We start from the raw sequence: 26,046 nt of genomic DNA on the forward strand, positions 1-26,046 counted from the left end.
AAAATGTTTGTTCCTATCATGGTTGTTAGCAAGCCCTTTTTCACGGAGTGAGGGGCGGCACTAGTGATCTTCTGGCTGACAGCCAACCCAGGTTTGGGCTAAATGAATATAGGCAGGCTGGTAGCAAAAAGGTGCATTTAATTGTAAAGGGGACATCGCAAGATGAAGTGAATAGTGCAATTTTTCAAAACAAACAGAAATGTACAGTAAAATAATTTATTTCCTTTGCCTGTACAGGTAGGTTTTTACAAATCTAAGGAGCGGGAAGGCTCTCTTTATGAACAATCTGGAGGCTTTTAGCCCAATTTATGAAACAAAATACAGAGACGAACAGATACTGTTATCAAGTGCTGCACAGGTTCAAATGTGTTTCTGCTCTGTTTATGGCTGGGCCCAGCAGTCTTCATCCCGGTTAAGTCACACGGGAAAAGACTGCCTCTTTTTGGGCCAACAAGGTGCCTTTGGATGTGACAATAACCCCACAGTTCTCGAGGCTTTCCAGAAAACCCTATCTGTTTCTCCGCTTTTCTTTCTTGCTTCTGCTGCTGGTGGCTGTGTTGGCAGTGGAGGTGGCTAACGCTTTGGCATGCCCCGTGGTTTTCAGGTGTTCAAACAATTTGTTCCGCGACTGAAATTCACAGCTGCAGGTAACACACTGCAGGGGGCCCTCAGGCTGTAAAGAGAAAAGCAGAAGAAACAAACACAGGAAGAACGTTATTACCATTAATTTATAATATACTAGCCGATAACTCAGCATTGCCCGGGTATCTTTTTATAGGGGGAAAATGTCCGGACCAAACGTAATTTCTAATGTTGGATTTTTCTCCCTTGCCGGAGGGAGCCCCCTTGTGGAGTACTGTGAAGCTGTTACCATGACAACTCCACTGTGCTGCACAGTAAAAGCCATTTTACGGCAATACAGTAGAAGCCATTTTAAAGCACAACAGGCTGTATCTTAACAGATCACACACACCCCAGGGTTTTAGGTGTGTCTTATCCCCCCACAATAATTCTTTCCAGAGAGTAAGTCATCTGTGTACCAAGTATGGTTGAAATTGCTCGAGGCGTTCCAGAGTTATGCTGGAACACACACACAGAGCCATTTTATTTTATTTATTTTATATCTATATAAATGAGAATCTCCATAGCCATTTACCATTAATATGGCATTTCTTTGATGACAGCAAAAATGTAGTAAAAGGATCACTTGATTGGAGTAGACTAAGGCCTGGTTAGACCTACATTGGCCTCAAAACATATTTCTACAAGCTTGCAAGCAGGCAGAAAAAGAAAACAGCCACTCCATTGAGTATCACCATCCGGTTCTCAACTATATAATGATCTATCACTATTGTTGTATGTACATGGTGGTGCAGTGGTTAGAGTGCAGTAGCGCAGGCTACTTCTGCTGACTGCCAGGTGCCTGCAATTTGGCAGTTCAAATCTCACCCGGCTCAGGCTTGACTCAGCTTTTCATCCTTCCAAGGTAAAATGAGGAACCAGATTGATGGGAGCAATAGGCTGACTATGTTAACCGCTTAGAGAGGGCTGCAAAGCACTGTAAAGCGGTATATAAGTCTAAGTGCTATTGCAATTACTACACTGATGGATTATGCACCAGAGACAAATTCCTTGTGTGTCTAATCACACTCGGCCAATAAAAAATTCTAATTATATTGTCTCTAAACTGGGAGGGTCATTGCTCTACCGGCTAATAGTTGTTGCTAAACTTAAGATTTAAAGCTGGTCATCCTTTCTAGACAGCTACAGACCTTAAATGAATGATCAACAAGTTTGTTCCCAGGCTGAAAGTTGGCTAAGACAGAACAATGGGGCATATATAAGAAGGCGCTAAATCTTGGTGATTTAGACATGTCCATGTAATTTTCTGGGTAGCAATATACAAGTGGTTTGCTCTTGTCTTTTTCCAAGATCCTTCTGGACTTTCCCTTTCCACAGCTGTAGAATTTGGCTATCTTTCACCCAAGTTATAAGCATATCTAACACTGCTTAGTTGTTTTTTTAAAAAGAGGACAAGTGAAGTAGGCAGAGTTCTAGTTTTGAAGCAGTCACATTTAGAGTTTGGGGAACATGTTAAGAAGAAACAAAGAAAAAAAGCACAAGAAGATGGCAGAACTTGGCCAATCTTGGTTGCCTTCAAAAGCTACATACGGAGAGTCCTGGTTGGTATCCGACTAGAGCAGGGGTGTCAAATGCAATTTCAATGAGGGCTGCATCAGCGTTGTGTTTGACGTCAGGGAGGCAGGGTGGGCGTGGCCAGCTTGACATCACTTGCGTCGGGGGCGCCTGTGGTGGCCCGAGCGCTCTGTCAGTGAAAACAGGCTCCCTAGCTCCGTTTCCAGCTGCGATGGCCTCGTGCAACCCTTTGTCAGCAAAAATGAAGCTCGAGAGAGCTGCACGTGGCTCTCCCGAGTTCCGTCTTTGCTGGCAGAGGCACCGTGGGCCAGTCCTTTGCTGCTGCCAGGACGGCTCCGCGGACCAGATCTAAGCAGCCCATGGGCCAGATCCAGCCTGTGGGCCTTGAGTTTGGCATGCCTGCACTAGAGGAATACAGGTAGTTCTCAACGTATGACCACAATTGAGCCCAAAATTTATGTCGTTAAAGGAGACATTTGTTAAGTGAATTTTGCCCCATTTTACGACCAAGGTTAAGTGAATAACTGCAGTTGTTAAGTTAGTAACAGTGTTGTTAAAGGAACCTGAAACCCTCCTCCACCCCAATGACTTTGGTTGTCAGAAGGGCACAAAAGATAATCACATGACCCCAGGACATAGCAATGGCCATAAGAATCAGTTGCCTAGTTTCTGCATTTTGATTTTGTAACCCTGGGACTGCGCCAATGGTTACAGGTGTGAAAAGCACTCATAAGTCACTTTTTTCAATGCCATTGTAGCTTCGAATGGTCACCAAAAAAACTGTTGTAAGCCGAGGACTACCTGTACTAGAGAAATCCAGGGCTGTAAACTAAACGGGAAATTAAAACAGGTTTCAAAAGAAGACTACAATACAATACAATACAATGGCAGAGTTGGAAGGGACCTTGGAGGTCTTCTATTCCAACCCCCTGCTTAGGCAGGAAACCCTATACCATTTCAGACAAATGGCTATCCAACATCTTCTTTAAAACTTCCAGTATTGGAGCATTCACAGCTTCAGTAATCAAGTTGTTCCACTCATAAATTGTCCTAACTGTCTAAATCAGGACTGTCAAACTCCCACGGGCCAGATGTGTCACACACTTGGCCATGCCCATGTCCAGTTTAGCGAAGGGGGGAAAAATCCCGATATGTCACGCTGTAGTGCTCATCTCTGTTTCAAAGCTGAAGAGCTAGTGCTGTCCGAAGACATCTCCGTGGTCATGTGGCCGGCATGACTAAACGCCGAAGGTGCACGGAACGCTGTTACCTTCCCAACACAGGTAGTTCCTATTTTTCTACTTGCATTTTTTTACGTGCTTTCAGACTGCTAGGTTGGCAGAAGGGGGACAAGTAATCTTGTCTGGGGATTCGAACCACCAAACTGCCGACCTTTCTGATCGACAAACTCAACGTCTTAGCACTGAGCCACCCTGTTCCTCGTTTTCATTAAACACATACACAAAAAAAGGGGGTGGGGGAATTGCCTTTAGATACAGTTAGGACTTGAGGCCAAAAATAGTAACCTGTTTTGTCCGAGTTCATCTCTTCTACATACCTTTACCTGGTCCTCTGAAGAAGCCTTTGCAGATGTTTTCTTTGCCTCTTTTGCTTTCTTTCCTTTACCTTTAGGATTGCTAAAATAATAAAGATATTCTTAGTCTCCGAGCAGACTGAAATACAGTCTATATAAAACATTTTCACAAGTCAGAACCTTTTACTGGATTACTGTAACGCGCTCTACATGGGGAGTGTTCGAAGACTGCAGTTGGTCCAGAATGCAGCCGCGTGAGCGAAAGTGGGTGTACCTAGATACACCCACGTTACACCTATCCTCCGCGAGCTGCACTGGCTCCCCATTGGTCTCCGGACACGCTTCAAGGTGCTAGTCGTTACTTTTAAAGCCCTACATGGTTTAGGACCTGGCTACCTGAGAAACCGCCTCCTGCCATTTACCTCCCAAAGACCGATAAGATCGCACAGATTGGGCCTCCTCCGGGTGCCATCGGCCGGTCAATGTCGGTTGGTGAATCCCCGGGGGAGGGCCTTCTCTGTTGCTGCCCCGGCCCTATGGAACGATCTCCCCGTAGAGATCTGGACCCTCACTACTCTTCCGGCCTTCCGTAAAGCTACTAAGACCTGGCTGTTCCGGCAGGCCTGGGGCTGTTGATGAGTATCCAGCCCCACTCTAAGCAGTATGCATGATGTTTAAATAATTGTATTCTTATTTTAATTTTTATATATGTCCCTTGTTTTGTCTGTAAGCCGCCCAGAGTCCCTAGGGAGTGGGCGGCATACAAATGTTAATAAACCTTAAACCTTTATGTTTCACTAGCAACAACTCCCTTCGGTATCAGGTTTACCTTTTCACTTCAGTTTTGGAATCTACTGCAGGCGCTGAATTTTCTCCAGCATTCTCTGAATTGTAGCTTTTGCTGGCATTTTCTGATTCTGGAGATACCCTCTCTGGGTCACTGCTGCTCACGGGCTGTGGCTCTTCGACTTGCGGCTCAGGGCTGCTGTCCTTGGGAGGATCCTCCTGGGTCTGTCGGGAAGAATACGAGAGCCTTCAGAGAAAGAATGGGAGATAATGGCCTAGATACAGGTAGTCCTCAACTTAAGACCACAGTTGAGACCAACATTTCTGTGGTTAAGTGAGACGTTTTTATTTGGTGAGTTTTGCTCCATTTTACAACCTTCCTTGCCACTGTTGTTAAGTGAATCATTGCAGTTGATAAGTTAGGAACCCAGTTGTTAAGCGAATGTGGCTTTTCCCATTGACTTTGCTTGTCGGAAGGTAGCAAAAGGAGATCACATAGCAATAGCAATAACACTTAAGACTTATATCAGTGTTTCTCAACCTTGGCGACTTTAAGTCCTGTGGACTTCAACTCCCAGAATCCCCCAGCCAGCATTAAAGTCGCCAAGGTTGAGAAACACTGACTTATATACTACTTTACAGTGCTTTGCAGCCCTCTCTAAGCAGTTCACAGAGTCAGCTATTGCCCCCAATAATTTGGGTCCTCATTTTACCCACCTTGGAAGGACGGAAGGCTGAGTCAACCTTGAGCCTGGTGAGATTCGAGCTGCCAAACTGCAGTCAGCCAGCAGTCAGCAGAAGTAGCCAGCAGTACTGACTGCTAACCATTGCGCCACCGCAGCTCACATGACCTTGGGACACAGCAACGATCATAAATATGAACCCGTTGCCAATCATCTGAATTTTGACCATGTGATCAGGGATGCTACAAAGATTATAACTTTGATAAATGGTCGTGAGTCACATTTTTCAATGGCGTGGTAACTTTGAATGGCCACTAAAGGAAATGTAAGCAGAGGACTATGCCCGTACGTCCTTCACGATCACAACGAGATCTGCAAAGTCTGTTTGCAAGAGGAAGGAAATCATGCTAGAACATCACCGACATGCAAACTAATCTTCTCCAGCCTGATGCCCTCCAGGTGCTACAAAATAGTCATCAACTGGGAAAAAACCTGACCACTTGGGGAACACCTTTATGTATTTTCAACGTGGGTACTGTTAAATCTGTTCCCATTCAAGGAAGCTGTTCTGATCGAGGCTTCCCAAGAACATGAAGCAAACTCCTTGTCCCGACAAAAAACCTCTTTTATTAATTTGCTGTGAATTCTGCTCATTCACATCCAGAAAAGTCTTTCAAGGGAGGCATACAAATAAAGTATATTCTATTCTATTCTATTTACAGTCACAGACCTTACCTGGCTTGGAGAGCTGCCAGGCTGATATCTGCAAAACTTGGCAAGGAATCTTGGAGAGTCACGAACCAATTAAGCGAACTAATTGTCTCCTGCAAACTCCCCTCCCCTTTCCCTCCTCTTTTATTTCCTCTAGGAGGGGCCATTCATTGTCCACCTGTGGCCTTATCTGTAGACGACCCCTGTTCTTTAGCTGTTCCCTTTGTCTGGCAACTCTGTGCATGTGCACTCTGTGAACAGGCTCCAGCTGTTCGTCTGCCTCACTGATGTCTGACTCTGAAGGCAGCTGATAACTGTCAGACGGCCCTGGCCCCATCTCTGCCTCCGACACAGAGCCCTCATCAGAGCCTTCCCCAGACTCCTGGACTGACCCATGTTCCTCCCCAACCTCCTCACTGTCCGAATCTGCTGCCAGCTCCACTGGCCGCTGGTGGGCCCCAACAGAAGCCTTCAGCTCCAGCACAGAAATCATGAAGAGGCTATGTGGTAGGATGGGACACAAGTTTTTTTGTGTTCAAACTTTCTGAGGACGCATCTGCTCCACCTGAAAACTTCCCCAGCTTCTGAAGTTGGGGATCCAGCATCCTCCTCCTGTAAGCCTTTATAATACTTCACAGACATTGGTCTAGTTGTGGGATCCTTGGTGCTGAGGTTGGCTGTTTGCTTGCAAATGTTTATGACCAAACTAGCTAATATCAGAGTACTGATGATGTTACCTAGTTTGGTAATGAAATGACAGAAAGAAAGAAAGAAAGAGAGAGAGAGAGAGAGAGAGAGAGAGAGAGAAAGAGAGAGAAAGAGGGAGGGAGAGAGAAAGAGAAAGACACAGAGAAAGAGAGAAAAAGAGAGAGAGAAAAAGAGAAAGAGAGAGAAAGAAAGAGAGAAAGAGAAAAAGAAACATAAAGAGAAAGAAAGAAAAAAGAAAGAAAGAGAAAGAAAGATAAATAGAGAAAGAAAAAGAGAAAGAAAGAGAGAAAGAAAGAAAAAGAGAAAGAAAAAGAGAAAGAAAGAGAAAGACAGAAAGAAAGAAAGAAAGAAAGAAAGAAAGAAAGAAAAAGAAAGAGAAAAAGAGAAAGAAAAAGAAAAAGAAAGAAAAAGAAAGAAAAAGAAAGAAAGAAAGAAAGAAAAAGAGAAAGAAAGAAAAAGAGAAAGAAAAAGAGAAAGAAAGAAAGAAAAAGAAAGAAAAAGAAAGAAAAAGAAAGAAAGAAAGAAAGAAAGAAAGCTCAGAGAGCACCAAGGACTCCATAATTCAATCCTGAGTTACAAATATTCAAGCCTTCTGCCTTTTGAAAAGATGTGAACAAGAGTGAAGGTGCTTTACAAAGGAGAAGGTTGCCCTCCCCATTTCCACAAAAATGGAGCTTATGTGCAGGGAGGCAAAGCTGCAACTAGCCTTGAAGAATTAGCTAGTTCTCATCATAAAACACCATTTCAGCAAATTTATTCAGACAGCAATCAATGCCACTTTCAAACGGAGGCAGAAATAATTCCAAAATACCATTGATTTGGCAGCTCAGAACAGGAAAACATGCAAAGGGAAATCGGCTTTAAAAAGAACAAAAAACTTACGCCTGCTGTCCTTTGCTTCCTTCGCTGTTTCTTTGACAGCCTGTTAGGGACAGAAACAAAACCGCAATGTCAAAATAACCTAGTTCAACCTCCTTTGCTTGTTGAATCCCTTCTAAAGCCCTAAAACAGTGTTTCTTAACCTTAGCAGCTTTAAGATGGGTGGACTTCAACTCCCAGAATTCCACAGCCTGCAAAGCTGGCTGTGGAATTCTGGGACTTGCAGTCCACTCATCTTAAAGCTGCTAAGGTTAAGAAACATGGCCCCAGAGAAATCTCGGGTACAATTTGAAACCCCTTCTGTATATACCCAGGGAAAATATGGAGTTTCTCCAGGGGTGGGATTCAGCCAGATCACATTGGTTTGGGTGAACCAGATGCTAATTTTACATCTGGTTCACCGAACCAGTTCTTTGAAGGACAGGCTGGCCTCGCCCATCTCAACCTGCCCCTCCCAGGAATCTGCATGCAGCCCATTCATCATGCCAGATAAGTACAGGGCCTGCACGAAGGCTCTGGGAGGGCGAGAAACAGGCCTACCGGAAGTTCCAGAAGTCCGGAAACGGGCCTGTTTCCGGAAGGCCTCTGGAGCCCGGAGGAGAGGCCGTTTTCGCCCTCCCGGAGACTTGGGGAAAGCCTCCGGAGCCTGGGGAGGGTGAAAATGCCTCCCTGCCGTGAGGAGGCCAAGGAGGCCACGCCCCCTAGCAACCGGGCAGAGACCCAGTTGCTAAAAATTTTCAATCCCACCCCTGATTACTCCTGACCAACTGGTGGCTTTGCACATCAAGTAGCAGTTAACGGATTATTTCTAAGCATTCCTGCTGTAGGTAGCCTGAATCTCTCCTGATGGATTCTTACAGAGGAAGGGGAAACCGTGTATCCAGGCAGAGAAAGGAAAGATCAGCGAACTCAGAGAAACTATGAAGATTAAACGAAAAGAAGCTGAGAAAGAAATGAATACAAAACAAATAAGATTGCTCAGTTGTCTCTCAAGGGCTGGGGTAGGGAGCATGGAATGGCACATCCTGAAATAGGGTCTCTCCCCAGCTCCCTCATGAAGCTTTAGAGACCAGAAATAATGTATGCTCTTTGGCAGTCTGAATTTCTATGTGCTTTCCATAAGTACTTTTGCCTGGGCACTGGTTCTTCTGGTTCCTCTTCGCTGTTCCACCCGTTCTCATCCACCGTGGAGACAGAAAACGCTTCTTCCTCTTCTTCTAACTGCTGCCGGAGCAAAGCCACTATCTCCCGGTGCTTCTTGGACTTCTCATGGTTCTTCATCCTGAAGAGAGAGAGATCAAAGGGATGTTACTGCGAAGAACAAGACTTGAGTTCAGAAAGAATGGCTGCCTTTTATTAAAAGGAAAATGGAGCAGACGTTTGCTTGGGAAGAGAAGTGTGATGGGAACAAAGGAGAGTTTTGAATGAACTAGGGCAGGATGTCAGATGAAGTATGTGCTGGTCCTTTTGTCAGGGTTCTGTTCTGACCCCCCCACCTTGCTCATTCAGAAACGACAGCCACACACAGCTTGCAAAGGAATGTCTTTATCAGTCCCGGCTTTTGCTGGCTGCGAGCCCAAAATAAACATAGATAAATTCTCTGGCAAAAAGTTAAACAGCAAATGCAAAAACAAACTCTTACAGCAAACCAGGTTTATATAAAGCAAATCACTTATCCAAGTGCTTCTTTGATTCATGAACACGAACTAGAACAGGAACGGAACGAACGAATGAACGAACATTGATTTCTGCAACTAAGGTGTGGCACCATCAGTCCTTTATCCGCAGGAGGAGATCCTTAACAAGCCATAGCTGCTTGTTATCTTCTCCTGTGAGCATCCTGAAACCACTCACTGATAGCAGCTCCAAAGGCTCCTACTGAGCCACAACAGGGTTCCAAATAGCATCCAAAAGTAAATCAGAATCCAAGACAAAGTATTGCTCAAAGTTCCAATTTATTAAGACAGCCATGTTGGCACATCTGGGAAAACCCGAATCTGAAAGCTTCCAGTTTTCCCCACCTAGTTGAAAGTTCAAGATCTTGCCCCCACACCCACAAGTCCATCACATGATCCAATCTCCCACTGCCATGCTGGCAGTTCCACCCCTCCTGTTCCTGTCGGGTGCAGAGGCAAAGAATGACCTTGGCTTTCTAGAAATAATTTTTGTTTTGGCTACACAGTAAATAACTCTGTACAATCCCCCCTCCCATTTTCCCACAATAGAAAAAGGCGTAAAAGAATAATAGGAAGTGTGACATGCCAAAGATCCAAAAGAAAACTGCAGGCCTGACACCTTTTTAGTCTGCACATAAAGAAAAACTTACGCTTTCTCTGTCTTGAAGGATTTATCACAAGCGGGACAGTAGAGCTCATCAAAAAGATTGGCAGCATCCTGTTCTTCACATAATTTGTCTGAAAATACATACATATATTTCTGTGTGAGATGCTTGATGGTCTGACCAACTCTTCTTCTATTGCAGGGGTGTCAAACTCAAGGATCCAGCCCTCAGGGTGCTTAAATCTGGCCTGTGGGGCCAGCCTGGAAATATCAAAGGACCGGCCCGCGGTGCTTCTGCTGGCCAAAATAGGCAGCAGGGGGGCTGCGTGCATTCTCCCACTCCCCGTGGCCTGCTTTTGGCCTCCTTTAGCACTCTGCCAGCCAAAAATGGGCCACACGGAGGCCCTGTGAGACCCCCACATGGCTCATTTTCAGCCGGCAGAGCGCTGCAGAAGGCAATGGAGGCTGAAAACAGGCCACGTAGAGCCTCCTTGCCCCACATTTTGGCTGACAGGATTCTGCAGGAGGCATCCATCCCATCTCACCCTCGTTGGTCTGTGAAGAACCACAATGCTGATCCGGCCGTCAAAGAAATCCAGTTTGAAACCCCTATTCTATTGTTGATATCCAGCTATGAATTTAAGTGCTTAAGTAAAGTTCAAAGTTCAAAGTTTAATGAATTTATATGCCGCCCAATCCCGAAGGACTCCAAGCGGCTTACATAAAAACAACTCTAAAAAGAATACAAAAAATTTAAAATAGAGAGAAAAAGCAGGTTAAAAAGACACATCATGCACTCAATCTTAGTGGGGCTGAACCTCATTCATGAGGTCAACCGCCCCAGGCCTGCCGGAATAGCCAGGTCTTAGTAGACTTTCGGAAGGCCGAGAGAGTGGGGAGGGTCCGGATCTCTGGGGGTAGATCGTTCCATAGGGCTGGGGCAGCTACAGAGAAGGCCCTTCCCCGAGGAGCCGCCAGACGACATTGTCTAGTCGACAGCACCTGGAGAAGGCCCAACCTGTGTGATCTTATCGGACCCTGGGAGGTATGTGGCAGAAGACGGTTTCGTAGATATCCGAGTCCTAAGCCATGTAGGGCTTTAAAGGTGATAACCAGCACCTTGAAGCACGTTCGGAGACCGATGGGGAGCCAGTGCAGCTCGCGGAGGATGGGTGTAACATGGGTGTATCTAGGTACACCCAGTATCGCTCACGCGGCTGCATTCTGGACCAGTTATAGTCTCCAAACACTTTTCAGGGGCAGCCCCATGTAAAGCGTGTTACAGTAAAGTAACCAAAATAGTACATCTATGCAGGAGAGGAAGAAATCAGCAAAGTTGAAGGGATCTTCAACAACTGCAATAGTAAAATCTCCAGGAATCAATGGAGAGAACTGTACCTCTCAGGACTGATCTTGTCCAGGGATCACAGAATACACTTATAACCGTTAGTGACCATCTGTTCAAAGTTACAATGGCACTGAAAAAAGTGACTTATGGCCACTTTTTTTGCAGGATCCACATAATCACGTGATCAAAATTCAGATGCTGGGCAACTGGATCGTATTTATGACCACGGCTGTGTGCCAAGATCCTATGATCGCCTTCTGTGATCTTGTCAAGCAAAGTCAATGGGGAAACCAGATCTACTTAACAACCGGGCTGCTAATTTACCAACTGCAGGGATTCACTTAACAATTGTGGCAAGAAAGGTTGTAAAATGGGACAAAACTCACTGAACAAATGTCTCACTTAACGACACAAATCTGGGGCTCCATTGTGGTCATAAGTCAAGGACTGCCTGTACTGATTGGGAAAATCAAACTCTTGGCAAAAGGGAGGAATAGCTACCAAATTGCAACAGTGAGAATCAACCCTCAGCAAGTTGTGTGAACATTTCCTTAATAGTTATTAAGTCCTTATTCTGGAAATCAATAAAGGGAATTAGGCGACTTAGCAAGCTATTCCCTGAAAAGCAATTTGCACTTGCTCTTAAGGAGCAACTAACTGCCAGTTGACCCTCACCCTCTTCTTGGTTCTCTTTCCTCTCTTCTTTTTCTTCCTCTTCTTCTTCGCTAGACCCATCTCCAAACTCCTTTTCATACTGAGCTTCCATCTGCTGCAGTTCGCGCTCCAGGTCAGACATGGTAATCCAGCTCTGCTCCTTGTATTGCTCCGCCAGCCTTTGAAAGGAAGCAGGAGACAAAAGGTGAGGATTTGATAGGCTGGCTTTGTGTAAATACTCTAAACCAGGCGTGTCAAACTCAAGGCCCGGGGCTGGATGCAGCCCGTGGAGCTGGCAGCAGATTCGGACAGTGAGGAGGTTGGGGAGGAACATGGGCCAGTCCTAGAGGCTGGGGAAGGCTCGGGCGAGGGCTCTGGGTCAGAAGCAGAGATGGGGTCAAGGCCGTCTGACATTCTCGGCTGCCTTCGGAGCTAGACAGCAGTGAGGCAGAGGAACAGCTGGAGCCTGTTCTCAGTGTGTGCATATGCAGAGATGCCAGAAGAAAAGAACAGCTCAGAAATCGGGGTCGACTTGGGAGTAAAGCCACAGGTGGACTGTGAATGGCCCTCCCATAGGAAATAAAAGAGGAGCAAAAGGGGAGTGGGCTTTGGCAGGAAACCATTCATTCATTCATTCGTTTCAGGAGTGTGAAGATCTGTCCGTGAATCTCAGAGACTCTGTGCCAAATCTTTCCTTGCACAACAACTGCATTTGGAAAATATTTACATGGCAGCTTTCCAAGCTAGATAAGGTCTGTGGTCATAAATTCACCTTTGAAAGACTGTTCATCAAGCCTTTGCTGACTGTGAATGAGGAATTCACATTTGTTTCATAAAAGGGCAGAGCCCTTTTTCGAGCTTTCCCCAACCTCCAGGACTGACCCATGTTCTTCCCCAACCTCCTCACTGTCTGACTCTGCTGCCAGCTCTCCTGGCGGCTACAACACAGCGTTCTTATCAATAAGGAAGAAGAATCAGTGTGCTGGTGATATTACTGGGTTATGAAACATTCTCAAGGAAACAACTAAGCTCAGAGAGTACCAAGAGTTCTTCTCATATTTATCTCTGGTTGCCCAGCCTTTACAAGGACATAGTTCACACATTTATAAGATTATCTTGTTAGGATGAGTTTTGGAGGCTGTACTGCAACAGCCGTGAGGGCAGATGGAAATTTAGAACATAAACTTCTCTTTCTACACCAATGTAGGAAGAACATTTATGAACCTTCATGCATAGAAGCAGGGCCGGATTTTCCTATAGGCTAGCTAGGCTTCAGCCTAGGGCCTCAAGATCAAGAGGGGCCTACATTCAAATTGTTAGCAAATTAAAATTACACTATTCTAAAAACAGTGAACACTAAAACACTGAACCGAAAATAAGAAGAAATTTTAACGCATATGACTAATAAACAAACATAAAAATGTATTGGTTAAGATTGTTCCAGCGCTGCGGCAGTTGGGGAGCCCACCCACGTTCCCGGCACCGGCGGTCGGGCGAGAGGCGCGGCCGCTCCCAGTAGCCGCCCCTTCGACGCGGAGCCCAGCAGCGGCCAGACAGGTGAGGGCGAGGGGGCCGAGTCGGGCAGCTGAGCGCAGCAGGGGAGGCGGCTGGCCTCGCTGCCTTTTCCGCTGAGCAGAGCCGCCCTCCGTCGGGAGGCCAGCTATATATATTGATATATATTGATATATATCACAGTAATGATGTATTTTATTGTCTCTCATGTAATTTACAAACTTAAAAATGGGAGGTGAAAGGGCCTCATAAGTGGAATAGCCTAGGGCCTCTTTTCATCTAAATCCGGCCCTGCATAGAAGTTGTGATGTAATGTGCACTTGGAGAAGGAGTAGGGGGTAATCTCGGTGGAAACCCTGTGGTTTCCCAGGGAAGGGGCAGCACATTCCAGAGAAGCCCAAAACAACCAAATTGCAGACCCAAATTGGATGGGGGGCGGGAAGAAGAGCTTCAGGGTAGCCACACCCTAGAATCTTTCAGGATGTATCTATTAGGTTAGAAGGTTGTAGCTTTTAATCTGGCAAGATTCTGTCTATTAGGCCTAAGCAATAGGGAATTGAACTAGACTGGATTTCACCAGGTGGTGTTTGAGCTTAGTATCAGATAGAAGCATCAGTTGGACAACAATTCCTAAGATGCATGGTCACTACCTACCCTGTTTCCCTGAAAATAAGACATCCCTGGATAATAAGCCCAATCAAGCCTTTGAGTGCATGTGCTAAAATAAGCCCTCCCTGAAAATATTGCAACACATCAGCAGCCATGAGGTGACCACACTTGCCTCCTCCTGCACCTCAAAAATAATAAGACCTCTCCAAAAATAAGGCCAAATGCTTATTTCGGGGATCAAAAGAAAAGAAGACCCTGTCTTATTTCGGGGAAACACAGTATAAATTCTGGAAAGCTCCCGGCTTGTGTTAGTTCCTGTTTTTAATGACTATGTTGCCATTTGGATCTGCACCATTTAAAGATGGTGTCCATGCAGCATGCTGCCTGGAGAATTTTGGAAATTCTAGAAAGCCACCAAGGCTGAGAATCGCTGGTCTAAATCATCATACTTGGCCTGTTTCAGTTTCTGCTGCCTCCGGAGCTCTTCCGACTTCTTCGCTTTCTCTGCGTTCTGCTCTTCCAAGAGCTTCCGGTGGGCCTGAACTCGCTTGTCTCTTTTCCGCACAAAGGCCACCAGTTCACGGACCAGTTCGTTCCTCTCCTTCCTTGCTTTGTCTCGGGTTTTCTTGTTCTCCTTTTCCATGGCCCGTTTTTCCCAGCGGTTGGACGCCTGCCGAGTGTCATATTCTTCCTTCCATGCAAAATTCTTCTGGGTACAGAAACTTTGCCAGTAGGCATAAAACAATGGACCACCTAATTGGGACAAGAGGGAGAAAACAGAGATGTTTACACTGGCAAACAATTAGTGGAGGCCCATCACAAGGCAGTGATTTTGTTATGTATATTATTTTCTGTATTGACTTACATTTTTGAAAAGTAGATGCAATGGCCAAACTGGAGTGCCACGCTGCATAAGGAGGAGGATGGCTTATTATTATTATTATTGCATTTTCACTAAGGATGCCTACACTTTGAAAAGGATTCAGAAAATGGTTCTGGGTGTCACACAAGAGCAACATTTCTCTGCTCTTTACAAAAAAAACTACCGTATTTTTTCAGAGTATAAGACGCACCTTTTTCCCTCAAAAAAGAGGGTGAAAATCTGGGTGCATCTTATACACTGAATACAGCATTTTTGGCCTCCCCAAACCCCACCCTCTTTGCAAAAATGGCCATGCATAGCCTTTAGGAGGCTTCCAGAGTGCTCCTGGGGGCTGGGGAGGGCAAAAATGAGCAAAATATGAGCTGTGTTTAGCTTGTTTTGGCCCCCAGGAGCACTCTATAAGCCTCCTAAAGGCTATGCATGCTCTTTTTTTGACAAAAAATGGGCCATTTTTTCCCTCGTTTTTTGCCCCCCGAGCCTCCAGGAGCACTCTACAAGCCTCCTAAAGGCCATGCATGCCTGTTTTTAAATGAAAAACAGACCCGTTTTTGCAAAAAATGGGCCATTTTTGGGAGGTCTGCAGAGTGCAAAACCTTTTTAAAAAAATTTGCCTCTTCAAAATCTTGGTGCGTCTTATAGTCCAAAAAATACGGTACATCTTTTTAGGGCTTCCTCCTAAGCATGAAAAAGATGCAGCTGCTTTAACGTGTAGCAGGGTGAATAAAAATCAATGATTTTTTTAAAAAAAAATTAAAAAATGGTTTTATTTAAATAGTTTTTTAAAATTTAAATCTGATTTTTTTATTTAAATAGGATTTTTTTTTAATTTTATCAAATTTATTTTAATAAAATGCTTTTGGAGTAAAAATCTATCTAATGATAGTTTTCTATTTAAGGTACAATAATAATGAAATGGAGCTTAGTTATGTAGCATGAGAGGCTGTATATCCTGCAATATTGGGACTGTCGGTGAGGTCAATCGCGGGTCAGAGGAGGAGCCGCTGCTGGACAGAGATGACAGTCGCTCTTGAAAAATTATGATTCAATCGAGTTGATTTAAATCAAGCCTTTTTACTAGTGATTTAAATCATGTTTTAAACTAAATCTACCCTGATGTGTAGCCAGCTGCCAAGCACCCTAATTGCAATCATTGACCGCACAGGATGGTATGACGGTCATAACTTTGAGGGAAGTCATTTTCCCCCTCAAAGCCTGTAACTTGAAACTGTTGTTAAACGAATGGTTGTAATTTGAGGATAATCTATATTCCTTTGCCGATATGTTCACACAGGGGCTATTGGAGAAGCTTTGCATTTCTTCAGATTTGGATTTATGCACTGAACAAGAAATGGGGGTTTTCCTGCTGAACAATGTTAGAAAGTGGTCCCTGATCCTGAATTCTGCAGGTCTTCCATCTATGTAAAGAATTAATCCAGACCCCTCAAGAACAGGGGTGGGTTGCTGCCTGCTCCGCGCGCGTCCGCATTTGCACCTAAAAGGTCTGCGCATGCGCACGTTAGAAAACGGGGAAAAATGCATTTATGCAATCAAGTTTGTTCTGCGCATGCGCAGAACTGAAAATCAAGATGGTGCTGCCGCCGATAGAACCAGTTCGGGGGAGTGGCAGTTCGCGATACTACCTACTCAGCCAAACCGGTCCGAACCAGTAGGAACCCACCTCTGGTCAATAACCTATACTGTTTTTTTTTCTCCTTTATACGAGTTTGCTACAGATCATTGTTTACAAAGGAACAACGTATGTGATTTAGATATATAAATAATCCTCTTTATAAATCCTGGTAAGACAAGAATTTTTTTATGGGAGTTCATTGGCCCCATATTCTGCAAAACTGTATCCTTTACCTAGCTGCCATAAGACACATAATATTTGAAATAATAGAAAATACTTGCGGCTCAGGTTTTAGATTTGGCAGTGGTTTGCTCTCCTAGCTTGTTTCAATTTACTTTCTGAACGTTTCGTTACCGGGCTAGGTAACATCATCATCAGGATTTCCTCATCTAAGGATCGCGAGGACAAGAAAATCCTGATTATGTTACCTAGCCTCATAACTAAATGTTCAGAAACTAAATTGAAACAAGTTGGGAGAACAAACCACTGTTAAAAGCACGATATCTCTGTTACATAGGAATTTTTATGTTCCACTCCAAATAAGAACTACTGTACTTTTCAGAGTATAAGACACACTCTTCCCTCCCTTCCCCCCAAAGAGGGTGGAAATGTCGGTGCGTCTTATACACTGAATACAGCCATTTTTGGCCTCCGAAATCCCACCCCGCATGTCCCATTTTTGCCAAAAACTGGCCTGTTTTTCGCAAAAACAATGTGTGCAGAGGGTTTGTGAGGCCTGCAGAGTGCTCTTGGGGGCCGGGGAGGACAAAAACCGGACCCATGGAGGCCAAAAACTATTTTTTTTTTCTTGTTTTCCTCTTGAAAATCTTGGTGCGTCTTATACTCTGGTGCGTCTTATACTTCGAAAAATTCGGTATGTGAGAGCAGCCTCAATGCTCCTTAGGTTCAGAAACAGGGGACTAGTGGAGTAACAGGTAGAATCTGGAAGTGCAGCACTCAACAAGAACAGATACAAGTGGAAGGAATTTTGCAACTTCAGTCTCAGGCTGAAATGCTGGTTTTTCTTTCTTTTGCTTTCTTTTTCTTTTAACTAAGGAAAAGTTCTGGTGACCTCAAAAGCTTATAGATTAGTCGGTGTCACCTGAGCCGACTCTAACAAGGCAACTCTGGCCACCTATGAATTTCAGAGTTGTTACCGTATCGTAGTCGCTCTGAGAGTCTCCAAAGTTTGGAAATCCTTCAAAATCTTCACTGACTATGGATTCCTCTTCTTCCTTTGCAATCATTTCGAAGACGTGCCGATAGACTGCATAGAACCCCTGAAACAAACAATACGGTCGTTCAGGGAGAAAACGAGGCTGAGGACAATCGATTGCAGAGGACAGTCGAAGACCTCGGTATAATGTCGTCTGGAATAACTGCTTTCGTTTCCTGAACTGTTGACAGTGAGCTCTCCTGGCAGGCATTTATGTTTGAAAACAGAGCTGGCAGACTTAAAGGTTTCATCTCCTCATATTTGTAATCCCATAAAATTGTTGGATCTCCTTCCACAAATAAATGACTTCTCTCTAGCTGAATCAGCGGAATCACTGAGTTGGAAGGGACCTTGGAGGTCTTCTAGTCCAACCCCTTGCTCAGGCAGGAAACCCTATCCCAGCGATGGCTAACCTTTTTGTCGTTGCATGCTGAAAGCACATGCGCTCAATAGCCCATACCCACAATGCAATGTGCATATGATACACCCCCCCCTGTGCACCCTGCACCCCTGCGCATGTGTACGCTCCCCCCTCACACACCCCGTGCCCCATTTTGGGCCTAGCAGGCCTAGCTGTAGCCTTATGGGATAAAAAACAGGCCACGGGAGGGATGTAGCCCCGTGCTTCCCCTTGTGCATGTGCATGCAACTCCCTGCCCCCCCCCCCACGCATGCGTGTGTGTCTCCCACATGCACCTTGTCCCCCACACATTTTGGGCAGAGACTTCAAAAGCAGTTGGCTAGCAGGAGGCGTGCGCGCATGTGCAGCAGAGCTAAGCTGGGGTGACAGCTCACATGCCTGCAGAGGGCTCTGCGTGCCACCTGTCACACCCCTATGCCATTTCAGACAAATGGATGTCCAACTTCTTCTGAAAAAACTCCAGGGTTGGAGTATCCACAACTTCTGGAGTCAAGTCATTGCACTGATTAATTGTTCTTGTCACAGCCCCCTCAGACCCCGGTTTGCAGCAGCAGCAGCAGGAGGAGGAGGAGGAGGAGGAGGAGGAACTGGGACTGTTGGACAGGGAAGGCATGCCAAGGACTGAGGACAATGCTGTCCTGGGACCCTCAGGCATTGGGGGAGGAGGTCGACCAGACAGAGAGCTGCCTGCCTGCACAGACACAGGGGAGGATTGGCTGCGGACAGGCAGTGGTGCTGATGGGCGGCCAATCTCCTCTGATGAGGAACAGCTGTCTACTCCACTCGATCCAAGCAAAGTAGAGCGTAGGCAAGCCCAGAGAAGGTTACTTGGGAGAAGGTCACCCCCCACCCCTCCTCACAAGGAACACCTGGAGGGAAGTAGCCATAGCACTTATACTACTTCATCTATATCACTTCATAGTGCTTTACAGCCCTCTGTAAGCAGTCAGCATCAATGGCTGAGGAGGGCAGCTTAGAAGGTGGCAGCATTGTTAGCCTCGGGGGTGACTGCATCTCAGCCTGGAACCTGTTGGGTCACCACCAGTAGCAAGATGCTATGCTGGTCTCAGGGGTCACCCAAAGGTAAATGTTACTCGCGCAGGTGAGTGCTTAAGCCTGACCTTTTTATCATCCTCGTAGCCAGAATAACACGTAACGGTGAAATACAGGACCAAATCCAGACTGTCATCTTGGTAGCCTCCATCAACGCCTCCTTTCAAAAGAGCTTCCCTGTGATTGTCGTACCTACAAAACAAAAAGAACAAACCAACTCGGAGGCCTTGAAGATTTCTATCGCAGAATAAACAAGGCGTGGTATCTCTTAGCAGGAAAACCAAATTAGTTTCCTGAATCGCAGCTAAAAGGTGGGCTGTTCTCAGGTCCTGCTGTAACAGGATTTCCCATCCTAGCTATATTAAGGTGTGAGGACTTCAACTCCCAGGATACCCCAGCCAACTTGGAGTCTGATGGATTCAGGTGCAACTATGCCTAAACTCTTTAAATTAAAGGGAAGAACATCTCTAGTTTTGTTTCGACTTGGAAACTGCTTCTGGATGTTTTGCTCGAAACTGGGAAAAAGTGAAACTTTGATTTTAGATTTTGGTGATGAGAATGATTTTATTACTATAGAAATAGCTTGAAATATTGTGAGACGTAAAGCAAAAGTTATCTTTGTGTATTTTAATGCACTGAAAAACAGTCAGGTTCACCACTTTTTTTCTCTTTGCACTTTTCTCTTTCTTTTAGTGTTTAAAAAAATTCCTGTGGCAGCACCTCCAACCAATAAGTAACTTAAAATATTGTGAAACATAAAGCAAAGGTTGTCTTTATGTATTTTAATGCACTGAAAAAAAAGTCGAAGTCACCACTTTTTTTTTTAAATTTTCCTGTATTTTTATTTTATAATGAAGCTTAACTAAAATTTATAGCCAAAAAGATCTGGTTAACTCTGTGCTGCCACCTTGTGGCAGCACCTTCAACCAATAAATAACTTGAATATTGTGAAACATAAAGCAAAGATTGTCTTTATGTATTTTTTTATTTTTATTAGTAAAAGAAAAATACAACAATCAATAACTTGTAAAGACAATACAACATCCACCACTGTTTGCTTTACATTTGACTACGTTTCGAGATATTCCCATAATATCAAAATCATTATAGACATCAAAGGTTAGGTATCTTCTTCCCTCCCTCCCTCTTTCCTTCCCTCGTTTCTTCTTTTCCACTCTCCTCTCTTCCCTCCCCCTTGCCTCCTTCCCTCCTTCCTTCCCTCCCTTCTTTTCTCCTTTTCTCCTTTCCTTCCCCCTCCCCTTCCTCTCTCCATCCCCCCCTCCTTCTCACATACCTTCCCTCTTTCCTTCCCTCCTTCCTTATGTATTTAATGCACTGGGGGGGGGGGAGTCAAAGTCACCACTTTTTTTCCTCATCACACTTTTCTCTTTCTTTCAGTTTTTTTTTTTAATTTTCCTGTATTTTTATTTTATAATGAAGCTTAACTAAAATTTATGGCCAAAAAGATCTGGTTAACTCTGTGCTGCCACCCAGTGGTAGCACCTTCAATCAATGTAAGAATTGTCAAGCTTTTATCCAAGGGCAAAACTTACCACGCTCTCTCCTGTGCATCGCTCAGCACATCATATGCAGCCTGGATCAGCTTGAACTGTTCTGCTGCTTCCTCTGCATTGTCTAGATTTTTATCTGCAATGTCAATGAAGCAGAATCTAATCAATTCATCCCAAAACAGAAACAACCTCAACATCACGAGCCTTGGGAAAGCCATTGGTGATTATCAGAGCTTAAGAAGCCAAAAGAAAAACACAATTCCTGGCTCACATTTGCAACCTACGTGGCTCTAGCACATCCCATTAGACTTCAGTTGAGCAACACTTCGTCACTTATAAAGCCCTTCATGGTATTGGACCTGGGTACTTGAGAGACCGCCTGCTGCCAATTACCCTCCACCAGACCGATTAGATCCCACAGACTAGGCCTCCTCTGAATTCCATCCGCCGGCCAGTGTCGACTGGCGACTACCCGGAGGAGAGCCTTCTCTGTGGCTGCTCCGACCCTCTGGAACGAACTCCCCATGGAGATTCGCACCCTCACCACCCTCCAGGCCTTCCGCAAAGCCCTTAAAACCTGGCTGTTCCGACAGGCCTGGGGCTAAAGAACCGTTGCCCCCGTTTCGAATGGTATGACTGTTGTGTGTTTTTAATCATGTATTGTTTTTGTGTTGTTCTTAATTTGTCTGTATCCCCCCTTCCCTGGTTTGAGTTGTAAGCCGCCCTGAGTCCCCCTTCGGGGGGAAAGGGCGGCATATAAATGAAATAAACATCAAACATCAACACATTTGAGGGCTCCTATCAAATTTATTTGGAAATAAAGTCTGTTAATAGAATCCAGTTCCAAACAGAAAAATCAGAATGACGCAATAACTGTAATATCTGAAACATGTTCCAGTATCTGTTCTGACCTAGGCTTCCCAAGAGCATGAAGCAAACTCCTTGTCCCGACAAAAACCCATGTGAATTTTGCTCATTCCCATCCAGCAAAGTCTTTCAAGGGAGGATTTACAGTCACAGACCTTATCTGGCTTGGAGAGCTGACAGGGCGATATCTGCAAAACCTGGCAAGGAATGTGGGAGAGTCACAAACCAATTAAGCGAACTAATTGTCTCCTGCAAACTCCACTCCCCTTTGCTCCTCTTTTATTTCCTCTGGGAGGGGCCATTCATTGTTCACCTGTGGCCTTACTCCCAAGTCGACCCCTGTTCTTTAGCTGTTCCCTTCGTCTGGCAACTCTGCACATATGCCCACTGGGAACAGGCTCCAGTTGTTCATCTGCCCCACTGATGTCTGACTCTGAAGGCAGCTGATAACTGGCATACAACTCTGGCCCCCTCTCTGCCTCCAATACAGAGCCCTCATCAGAGCCTTCCCCAGACTCCAGGACTGGCCCATGTTCCACCCCAACCTCCTCACTGTCCGAATCTTCTGCCAGCTTTGATGGCCACTGGCGGGCAACAACTGTATCATCTGTTGATCAAGAGTTTAGACAGCCATGCTCTTTTCAGGATATTCCACTTCGTCTCCTGCTAAGGTTTGTGTTTCTAAACAAACCAGTCAATATTCCCTGCTTACTGGCCAAGCTCTGTTTTCACTGGACTTTTTTTTTTTTCCTTCAAGAGAGTTTTGGATCTTGTTCATCTTTGGCAAACAGAAGGCTATACATGCATTGAATGAGTTTGCCATTAATATATAGAGATTACCATGATCTTTATTCAGAGATGAGCCATCAGAGTCATACTCAAATAAATAAGTAAATGAATGAATGAATGAATGAATGAATGAATGAATGAAGTGAATAAAAATGTTCAAATCTTTTTGAAATTTAGTTGGAGCCTAATGCATTTACTAATTGGTTTGCCATTCATTTGCTGTAATGTATTCAATTCTACACAAAAAGGGGGCATCCAAAGTAGTAAGACAATTGTCTAGGCCTGATTGCTATTTGAAGATTTAAAAATCAATGCATTCTGGATTAATGCATGCTAAATAACATTGCCTATTTAACATATCCAGAGCACATTATGAGAGAGGCGGTGTTGTGGCCCAGCAGGAGCCTTTGGAACTGCCACCAGACTCCAACAGCAAGGGGCCCTATGAGTCGGCTCTGGAGGATGTGGAGGACCCTGGACAGGGTTCCGACTCCGAGCAGGGCACAGAGAGACTGGTTGGCCACCAGGTGGCGCCTGAGCCTTGGACCAGTGGGGAGGAGTCAAGGGAGAGGGATCCAGAAGTCAGCAGTGAGTTGTTCCTGGATGCACACCATCGAAGAGCTACTCGGTGTCAGGAACAATTACGCAATTACAGGAGGTAATTGTACTCAGCTGGTGGTCATTAGGCTCTTCTCCAGACTATAAAAAGACTGCTTGTGACACACCCCTCTTGCAGAAGTTAACGCATTGACTAAAGAGAACGTAACTAACTTGGCAGGCTGGATTGCTGCCAAGGTTGTCTGACTTGCTGCCAAGGTCCTTATCTGTTTGTTTGCTTGGCTTTCAGCCATCAAGATTTTGGCTTCTTGCTATTAAAGTACATTCTAGTTAAGCTTGTCTCGGCTTTCGTTACTGGATGGAGGAGGGGGTCAGAACAGGCGGGCTAGATGAATCAAAAATTGGGATTGCTGGGAGAAGCATCAACAACCTCAGATATGCAGATGATGCCACTCTAATGGCAGAAAGTGAAGAGGATCTAAAGAGCCTCTTGATGCGGATGAAGGAGGAGAGTGCAAATGTTGGCTTGAAATTCAACATTAAGAAAACTAAAATCATGGCATCCGGCCCTCTCAATTCCTGGCAAATAGATGGGGAAGAATGGAGGTAGCGACAGATTTATTTTCCTGGGCTACAGAATCACCGTGGATGAGGGCTGCAGCCAAGAAATTAAAAGACGCTTGCTCCTGGGGAGGAAAGCTATGGCAAATCTAGACAGCATACTAAAAAGCAGAGACATTACCCTAACAACAAAAGTGTGTATAGTCATGGCTATGGTGTTCCCAGTTGCAATGTATGGCTGTGAAGGTTGGACCTTAAGAAAGGCTGAACGCCAAAGAATTGAGGCCTTTGAACTATGGTGCTGGAGAAGACTCGCACAAGTCCCTTGGACTGCAAGGTGATCAAACCGGTCAGTCCTAGAGGAGATCAACCCTGACTGCTCTTTAGAAGACCAGATCCTGAAGATGAAACTCAAATACTTTGGCCATCTAATGAGAAGGAGGACTCACTGGAGAAGAGCCTAATGCTGGGAAAGATTGAGGGCAAAAGAAGAAGGGGACGACAGAGAATGTGGTAGCTGGATGGAGTCACTGAAAGCTGTCGGTGTGAGCTTAAGTGGACTCCAGGAGATGGTAGGGGACAGGAAGGCCTGGAGGAACGTTGTCCATGGGGTTGCAATGGGTCGGACACGACTTCGCAACTAACAACAACAAAATAACATTATGATGCACCACACCGTACACAGAAAACAGTAGAAGATAATGTGGCATTAAGGCATGACACAATCACTTTATTGTTCAATAAAGAGTTGCAAGGAAGGTCTGCAGTTGAACTGCTGTTGCAAACCTTATTATTTTCATTATCTTTAGGCTGCAATTCTAAGATTGCTTATCTGAGTCAGCAGGAGTTATTTTTGAATAATCATATGAAGGATTTTCTATGGTCAGGCAGGTCTTACATTGAAATTATATTTAAGAAGCATCTTAACAAAGCCTTGAAGCCAGACAGACCTAAGATGGCCTCATGAAAACAATTCATTACCAAACTATGTGTGGACATCCTCCTGGGATTTAATTAATAAGAGTACCAGTACAAACAATCAGTCAGGCTGTTGATTTACTAGCTTACATCCAACAGAATTTGTATTTGCTTCGAGATGAATAACACTATCTTCTGTAGACTAATGTAGTAATAAATCCCAGATTTATTATTTATTTATTCATTCATGGGCTAAATTGGAAAGCAAAACAAAACAAAAAAACCCCCACCCCTTAGCAGAAATATTAATAGGAAGCTACTTCATTGCATGGCATATGGCTAGCTCCACAGGAACATCAGGAATCAAGCTAGATTGAGAAGTAACTAAAGGCAGAATACACCTAGAATCATAAAGAGTGTGTGTGTGTGTGTGTGTGTGTGTGGCTATAGCAATAGCAATTAGACTTATACACCACTTCACAGTATTTTACAGTCCTCTCTAAGTGGTTTACAGAGTCAGTCTATTGCCCCCAACAATCTGGCTCCTCATTTTACCCACCTCGGAAGGATGGAAGGCTGAGCCTGTGGGATTCAAACTGCCAAACTGCAGTCAGCTGGCAGCCAGCAGAATTAGCCTGCAGTACTGCACTCCCACCACTGTGCCACTGTGGCGTATGTATGTATGTATGTATGTATATGTATATATATGTGTATATATATATGGATGCGTATTTGTATGTGTATGCATGCATACATACATATATTGTATATACATACACATACGATATAATATTCTGTTACATTGGTCAATATAATAGAAAAATCCAAATAATATACTTACATTTCATTTCAAAAGCTTAGCGCAGTGGGAGGTAGTGAGTGGTTAAAGAGCGGCACTAGCAACAGGCAGAATATACAGCTAGCAACCAATACATACTATAAACAGGCGTGGGCTGCTCCTGGTTCGCCCAGGTTCGAGCGATCCTCTAGCAAAGATTCGGTGCGGTTTGGCAAACACCCAAATCCCACTCCTGGCTGGCCCCATTGTAAGGTAGGCTGGGCTAAGGAAGAGAGTGAACAGCCAAGGGGTTTCCATGGCTGATTTTTTTAAATTTATTTATTTATCTCATCAAGCATGAATTAGACAAGAGACAAGTTTAAGTGTGATTATGAATACATGAAATGAATACCAATACAAGGGAATATTAGGACAGGGAAGCTAGGCACGCTGGTGCTCTTATGCACGCCCCCTTACAGACCTCTTAGGAATGTGGTGAGGTCGACAGTAGACAGCCTAAGGTTAAAGTTTTGGGGTTTGGGGAAGAAACCCCAATAAAGTGATTCAATAAAGTGAACAAATAAAGTGATGGTGGCTTGAACTGCCCTCACTCCAACATCTGGATCACTGGACATCACCCTGCTGGACTACAGTTCCCATCCTGCCCAACATCCGGCTGGTGCCCATGGTTTTTATTTCACCCTTTCGGAGAAAGGGCAGGTGGGAGAAGGCCTCGGGGGGCGTGGGAAAAACGCTTTCGGGGCTGGGGAGGGATACCTGGATGCCAGCGGAGGGCCAGCTTCCGATAGGCTCGCTTGAGGTCTTCATCGGACGCGTCGCGTTTCACCCCCAGCACTTCGTAGTGACACTTCATGCTCGGCGTCCCGGGGACTCTTTCAGCCCAGCGGCCCACCACCTTCCTCCCCGGCCGGCACCTACACGTGAGGACCGCGGTGACGAACAGCCGGCGGAGGAAAGGGGGGCGGGGGGGAAGGACCGG

At 45.0% G+C, this 26,046-nt stretch overlaps 1 protein-coding gene across 1 annotated transcript; it reads right to left on the reverse strand.

Annotated features, from left to right (window-relative positions):
- Positions 1-202: 202 nt before the first annotated feature.
- On the reverse strand, positions 203-26,046 carry DNAJC21 (DnaJ heat shock protein family (Hsp40) member C21). Its single transcript, XM_032213458.1, is given in 13 exon segments — positions 203-673; positions 3,716-3,794; positions 4,521-4,702; positions 7,462-7,501; positions 8,585-8,740; positions 9,785-9,872; positions 11,762-11,919; positions 14,311-14,605; positions 14,608-14,614; positions 17,532-17,654; positions 19,133-19,256; positions 20,618-20,711; positions 25,824-26,046. Coding segments are annotated over 13 exon segments (1,608 nt in total). The 5' UTR covers positions 25,921-26,046; the 3' UTR covers positions 203-508.

This window comes from Thamnophis elegans, chromosome 3 (assembly GCF_009769535.1).
Source record: "Thamnophis elegans isolate rThaEle1 chromosome 3, rThaEle1.pri, whole genome shotgun sequence".
In the NCBI taxonomy this organism is placed as follows: domain Eukaryota; kingdom Metazoa; phylum Chordata; class Lepidosauria; order Squamata; family Colubridae; genus Thamnophis; species Thamnophis elegans.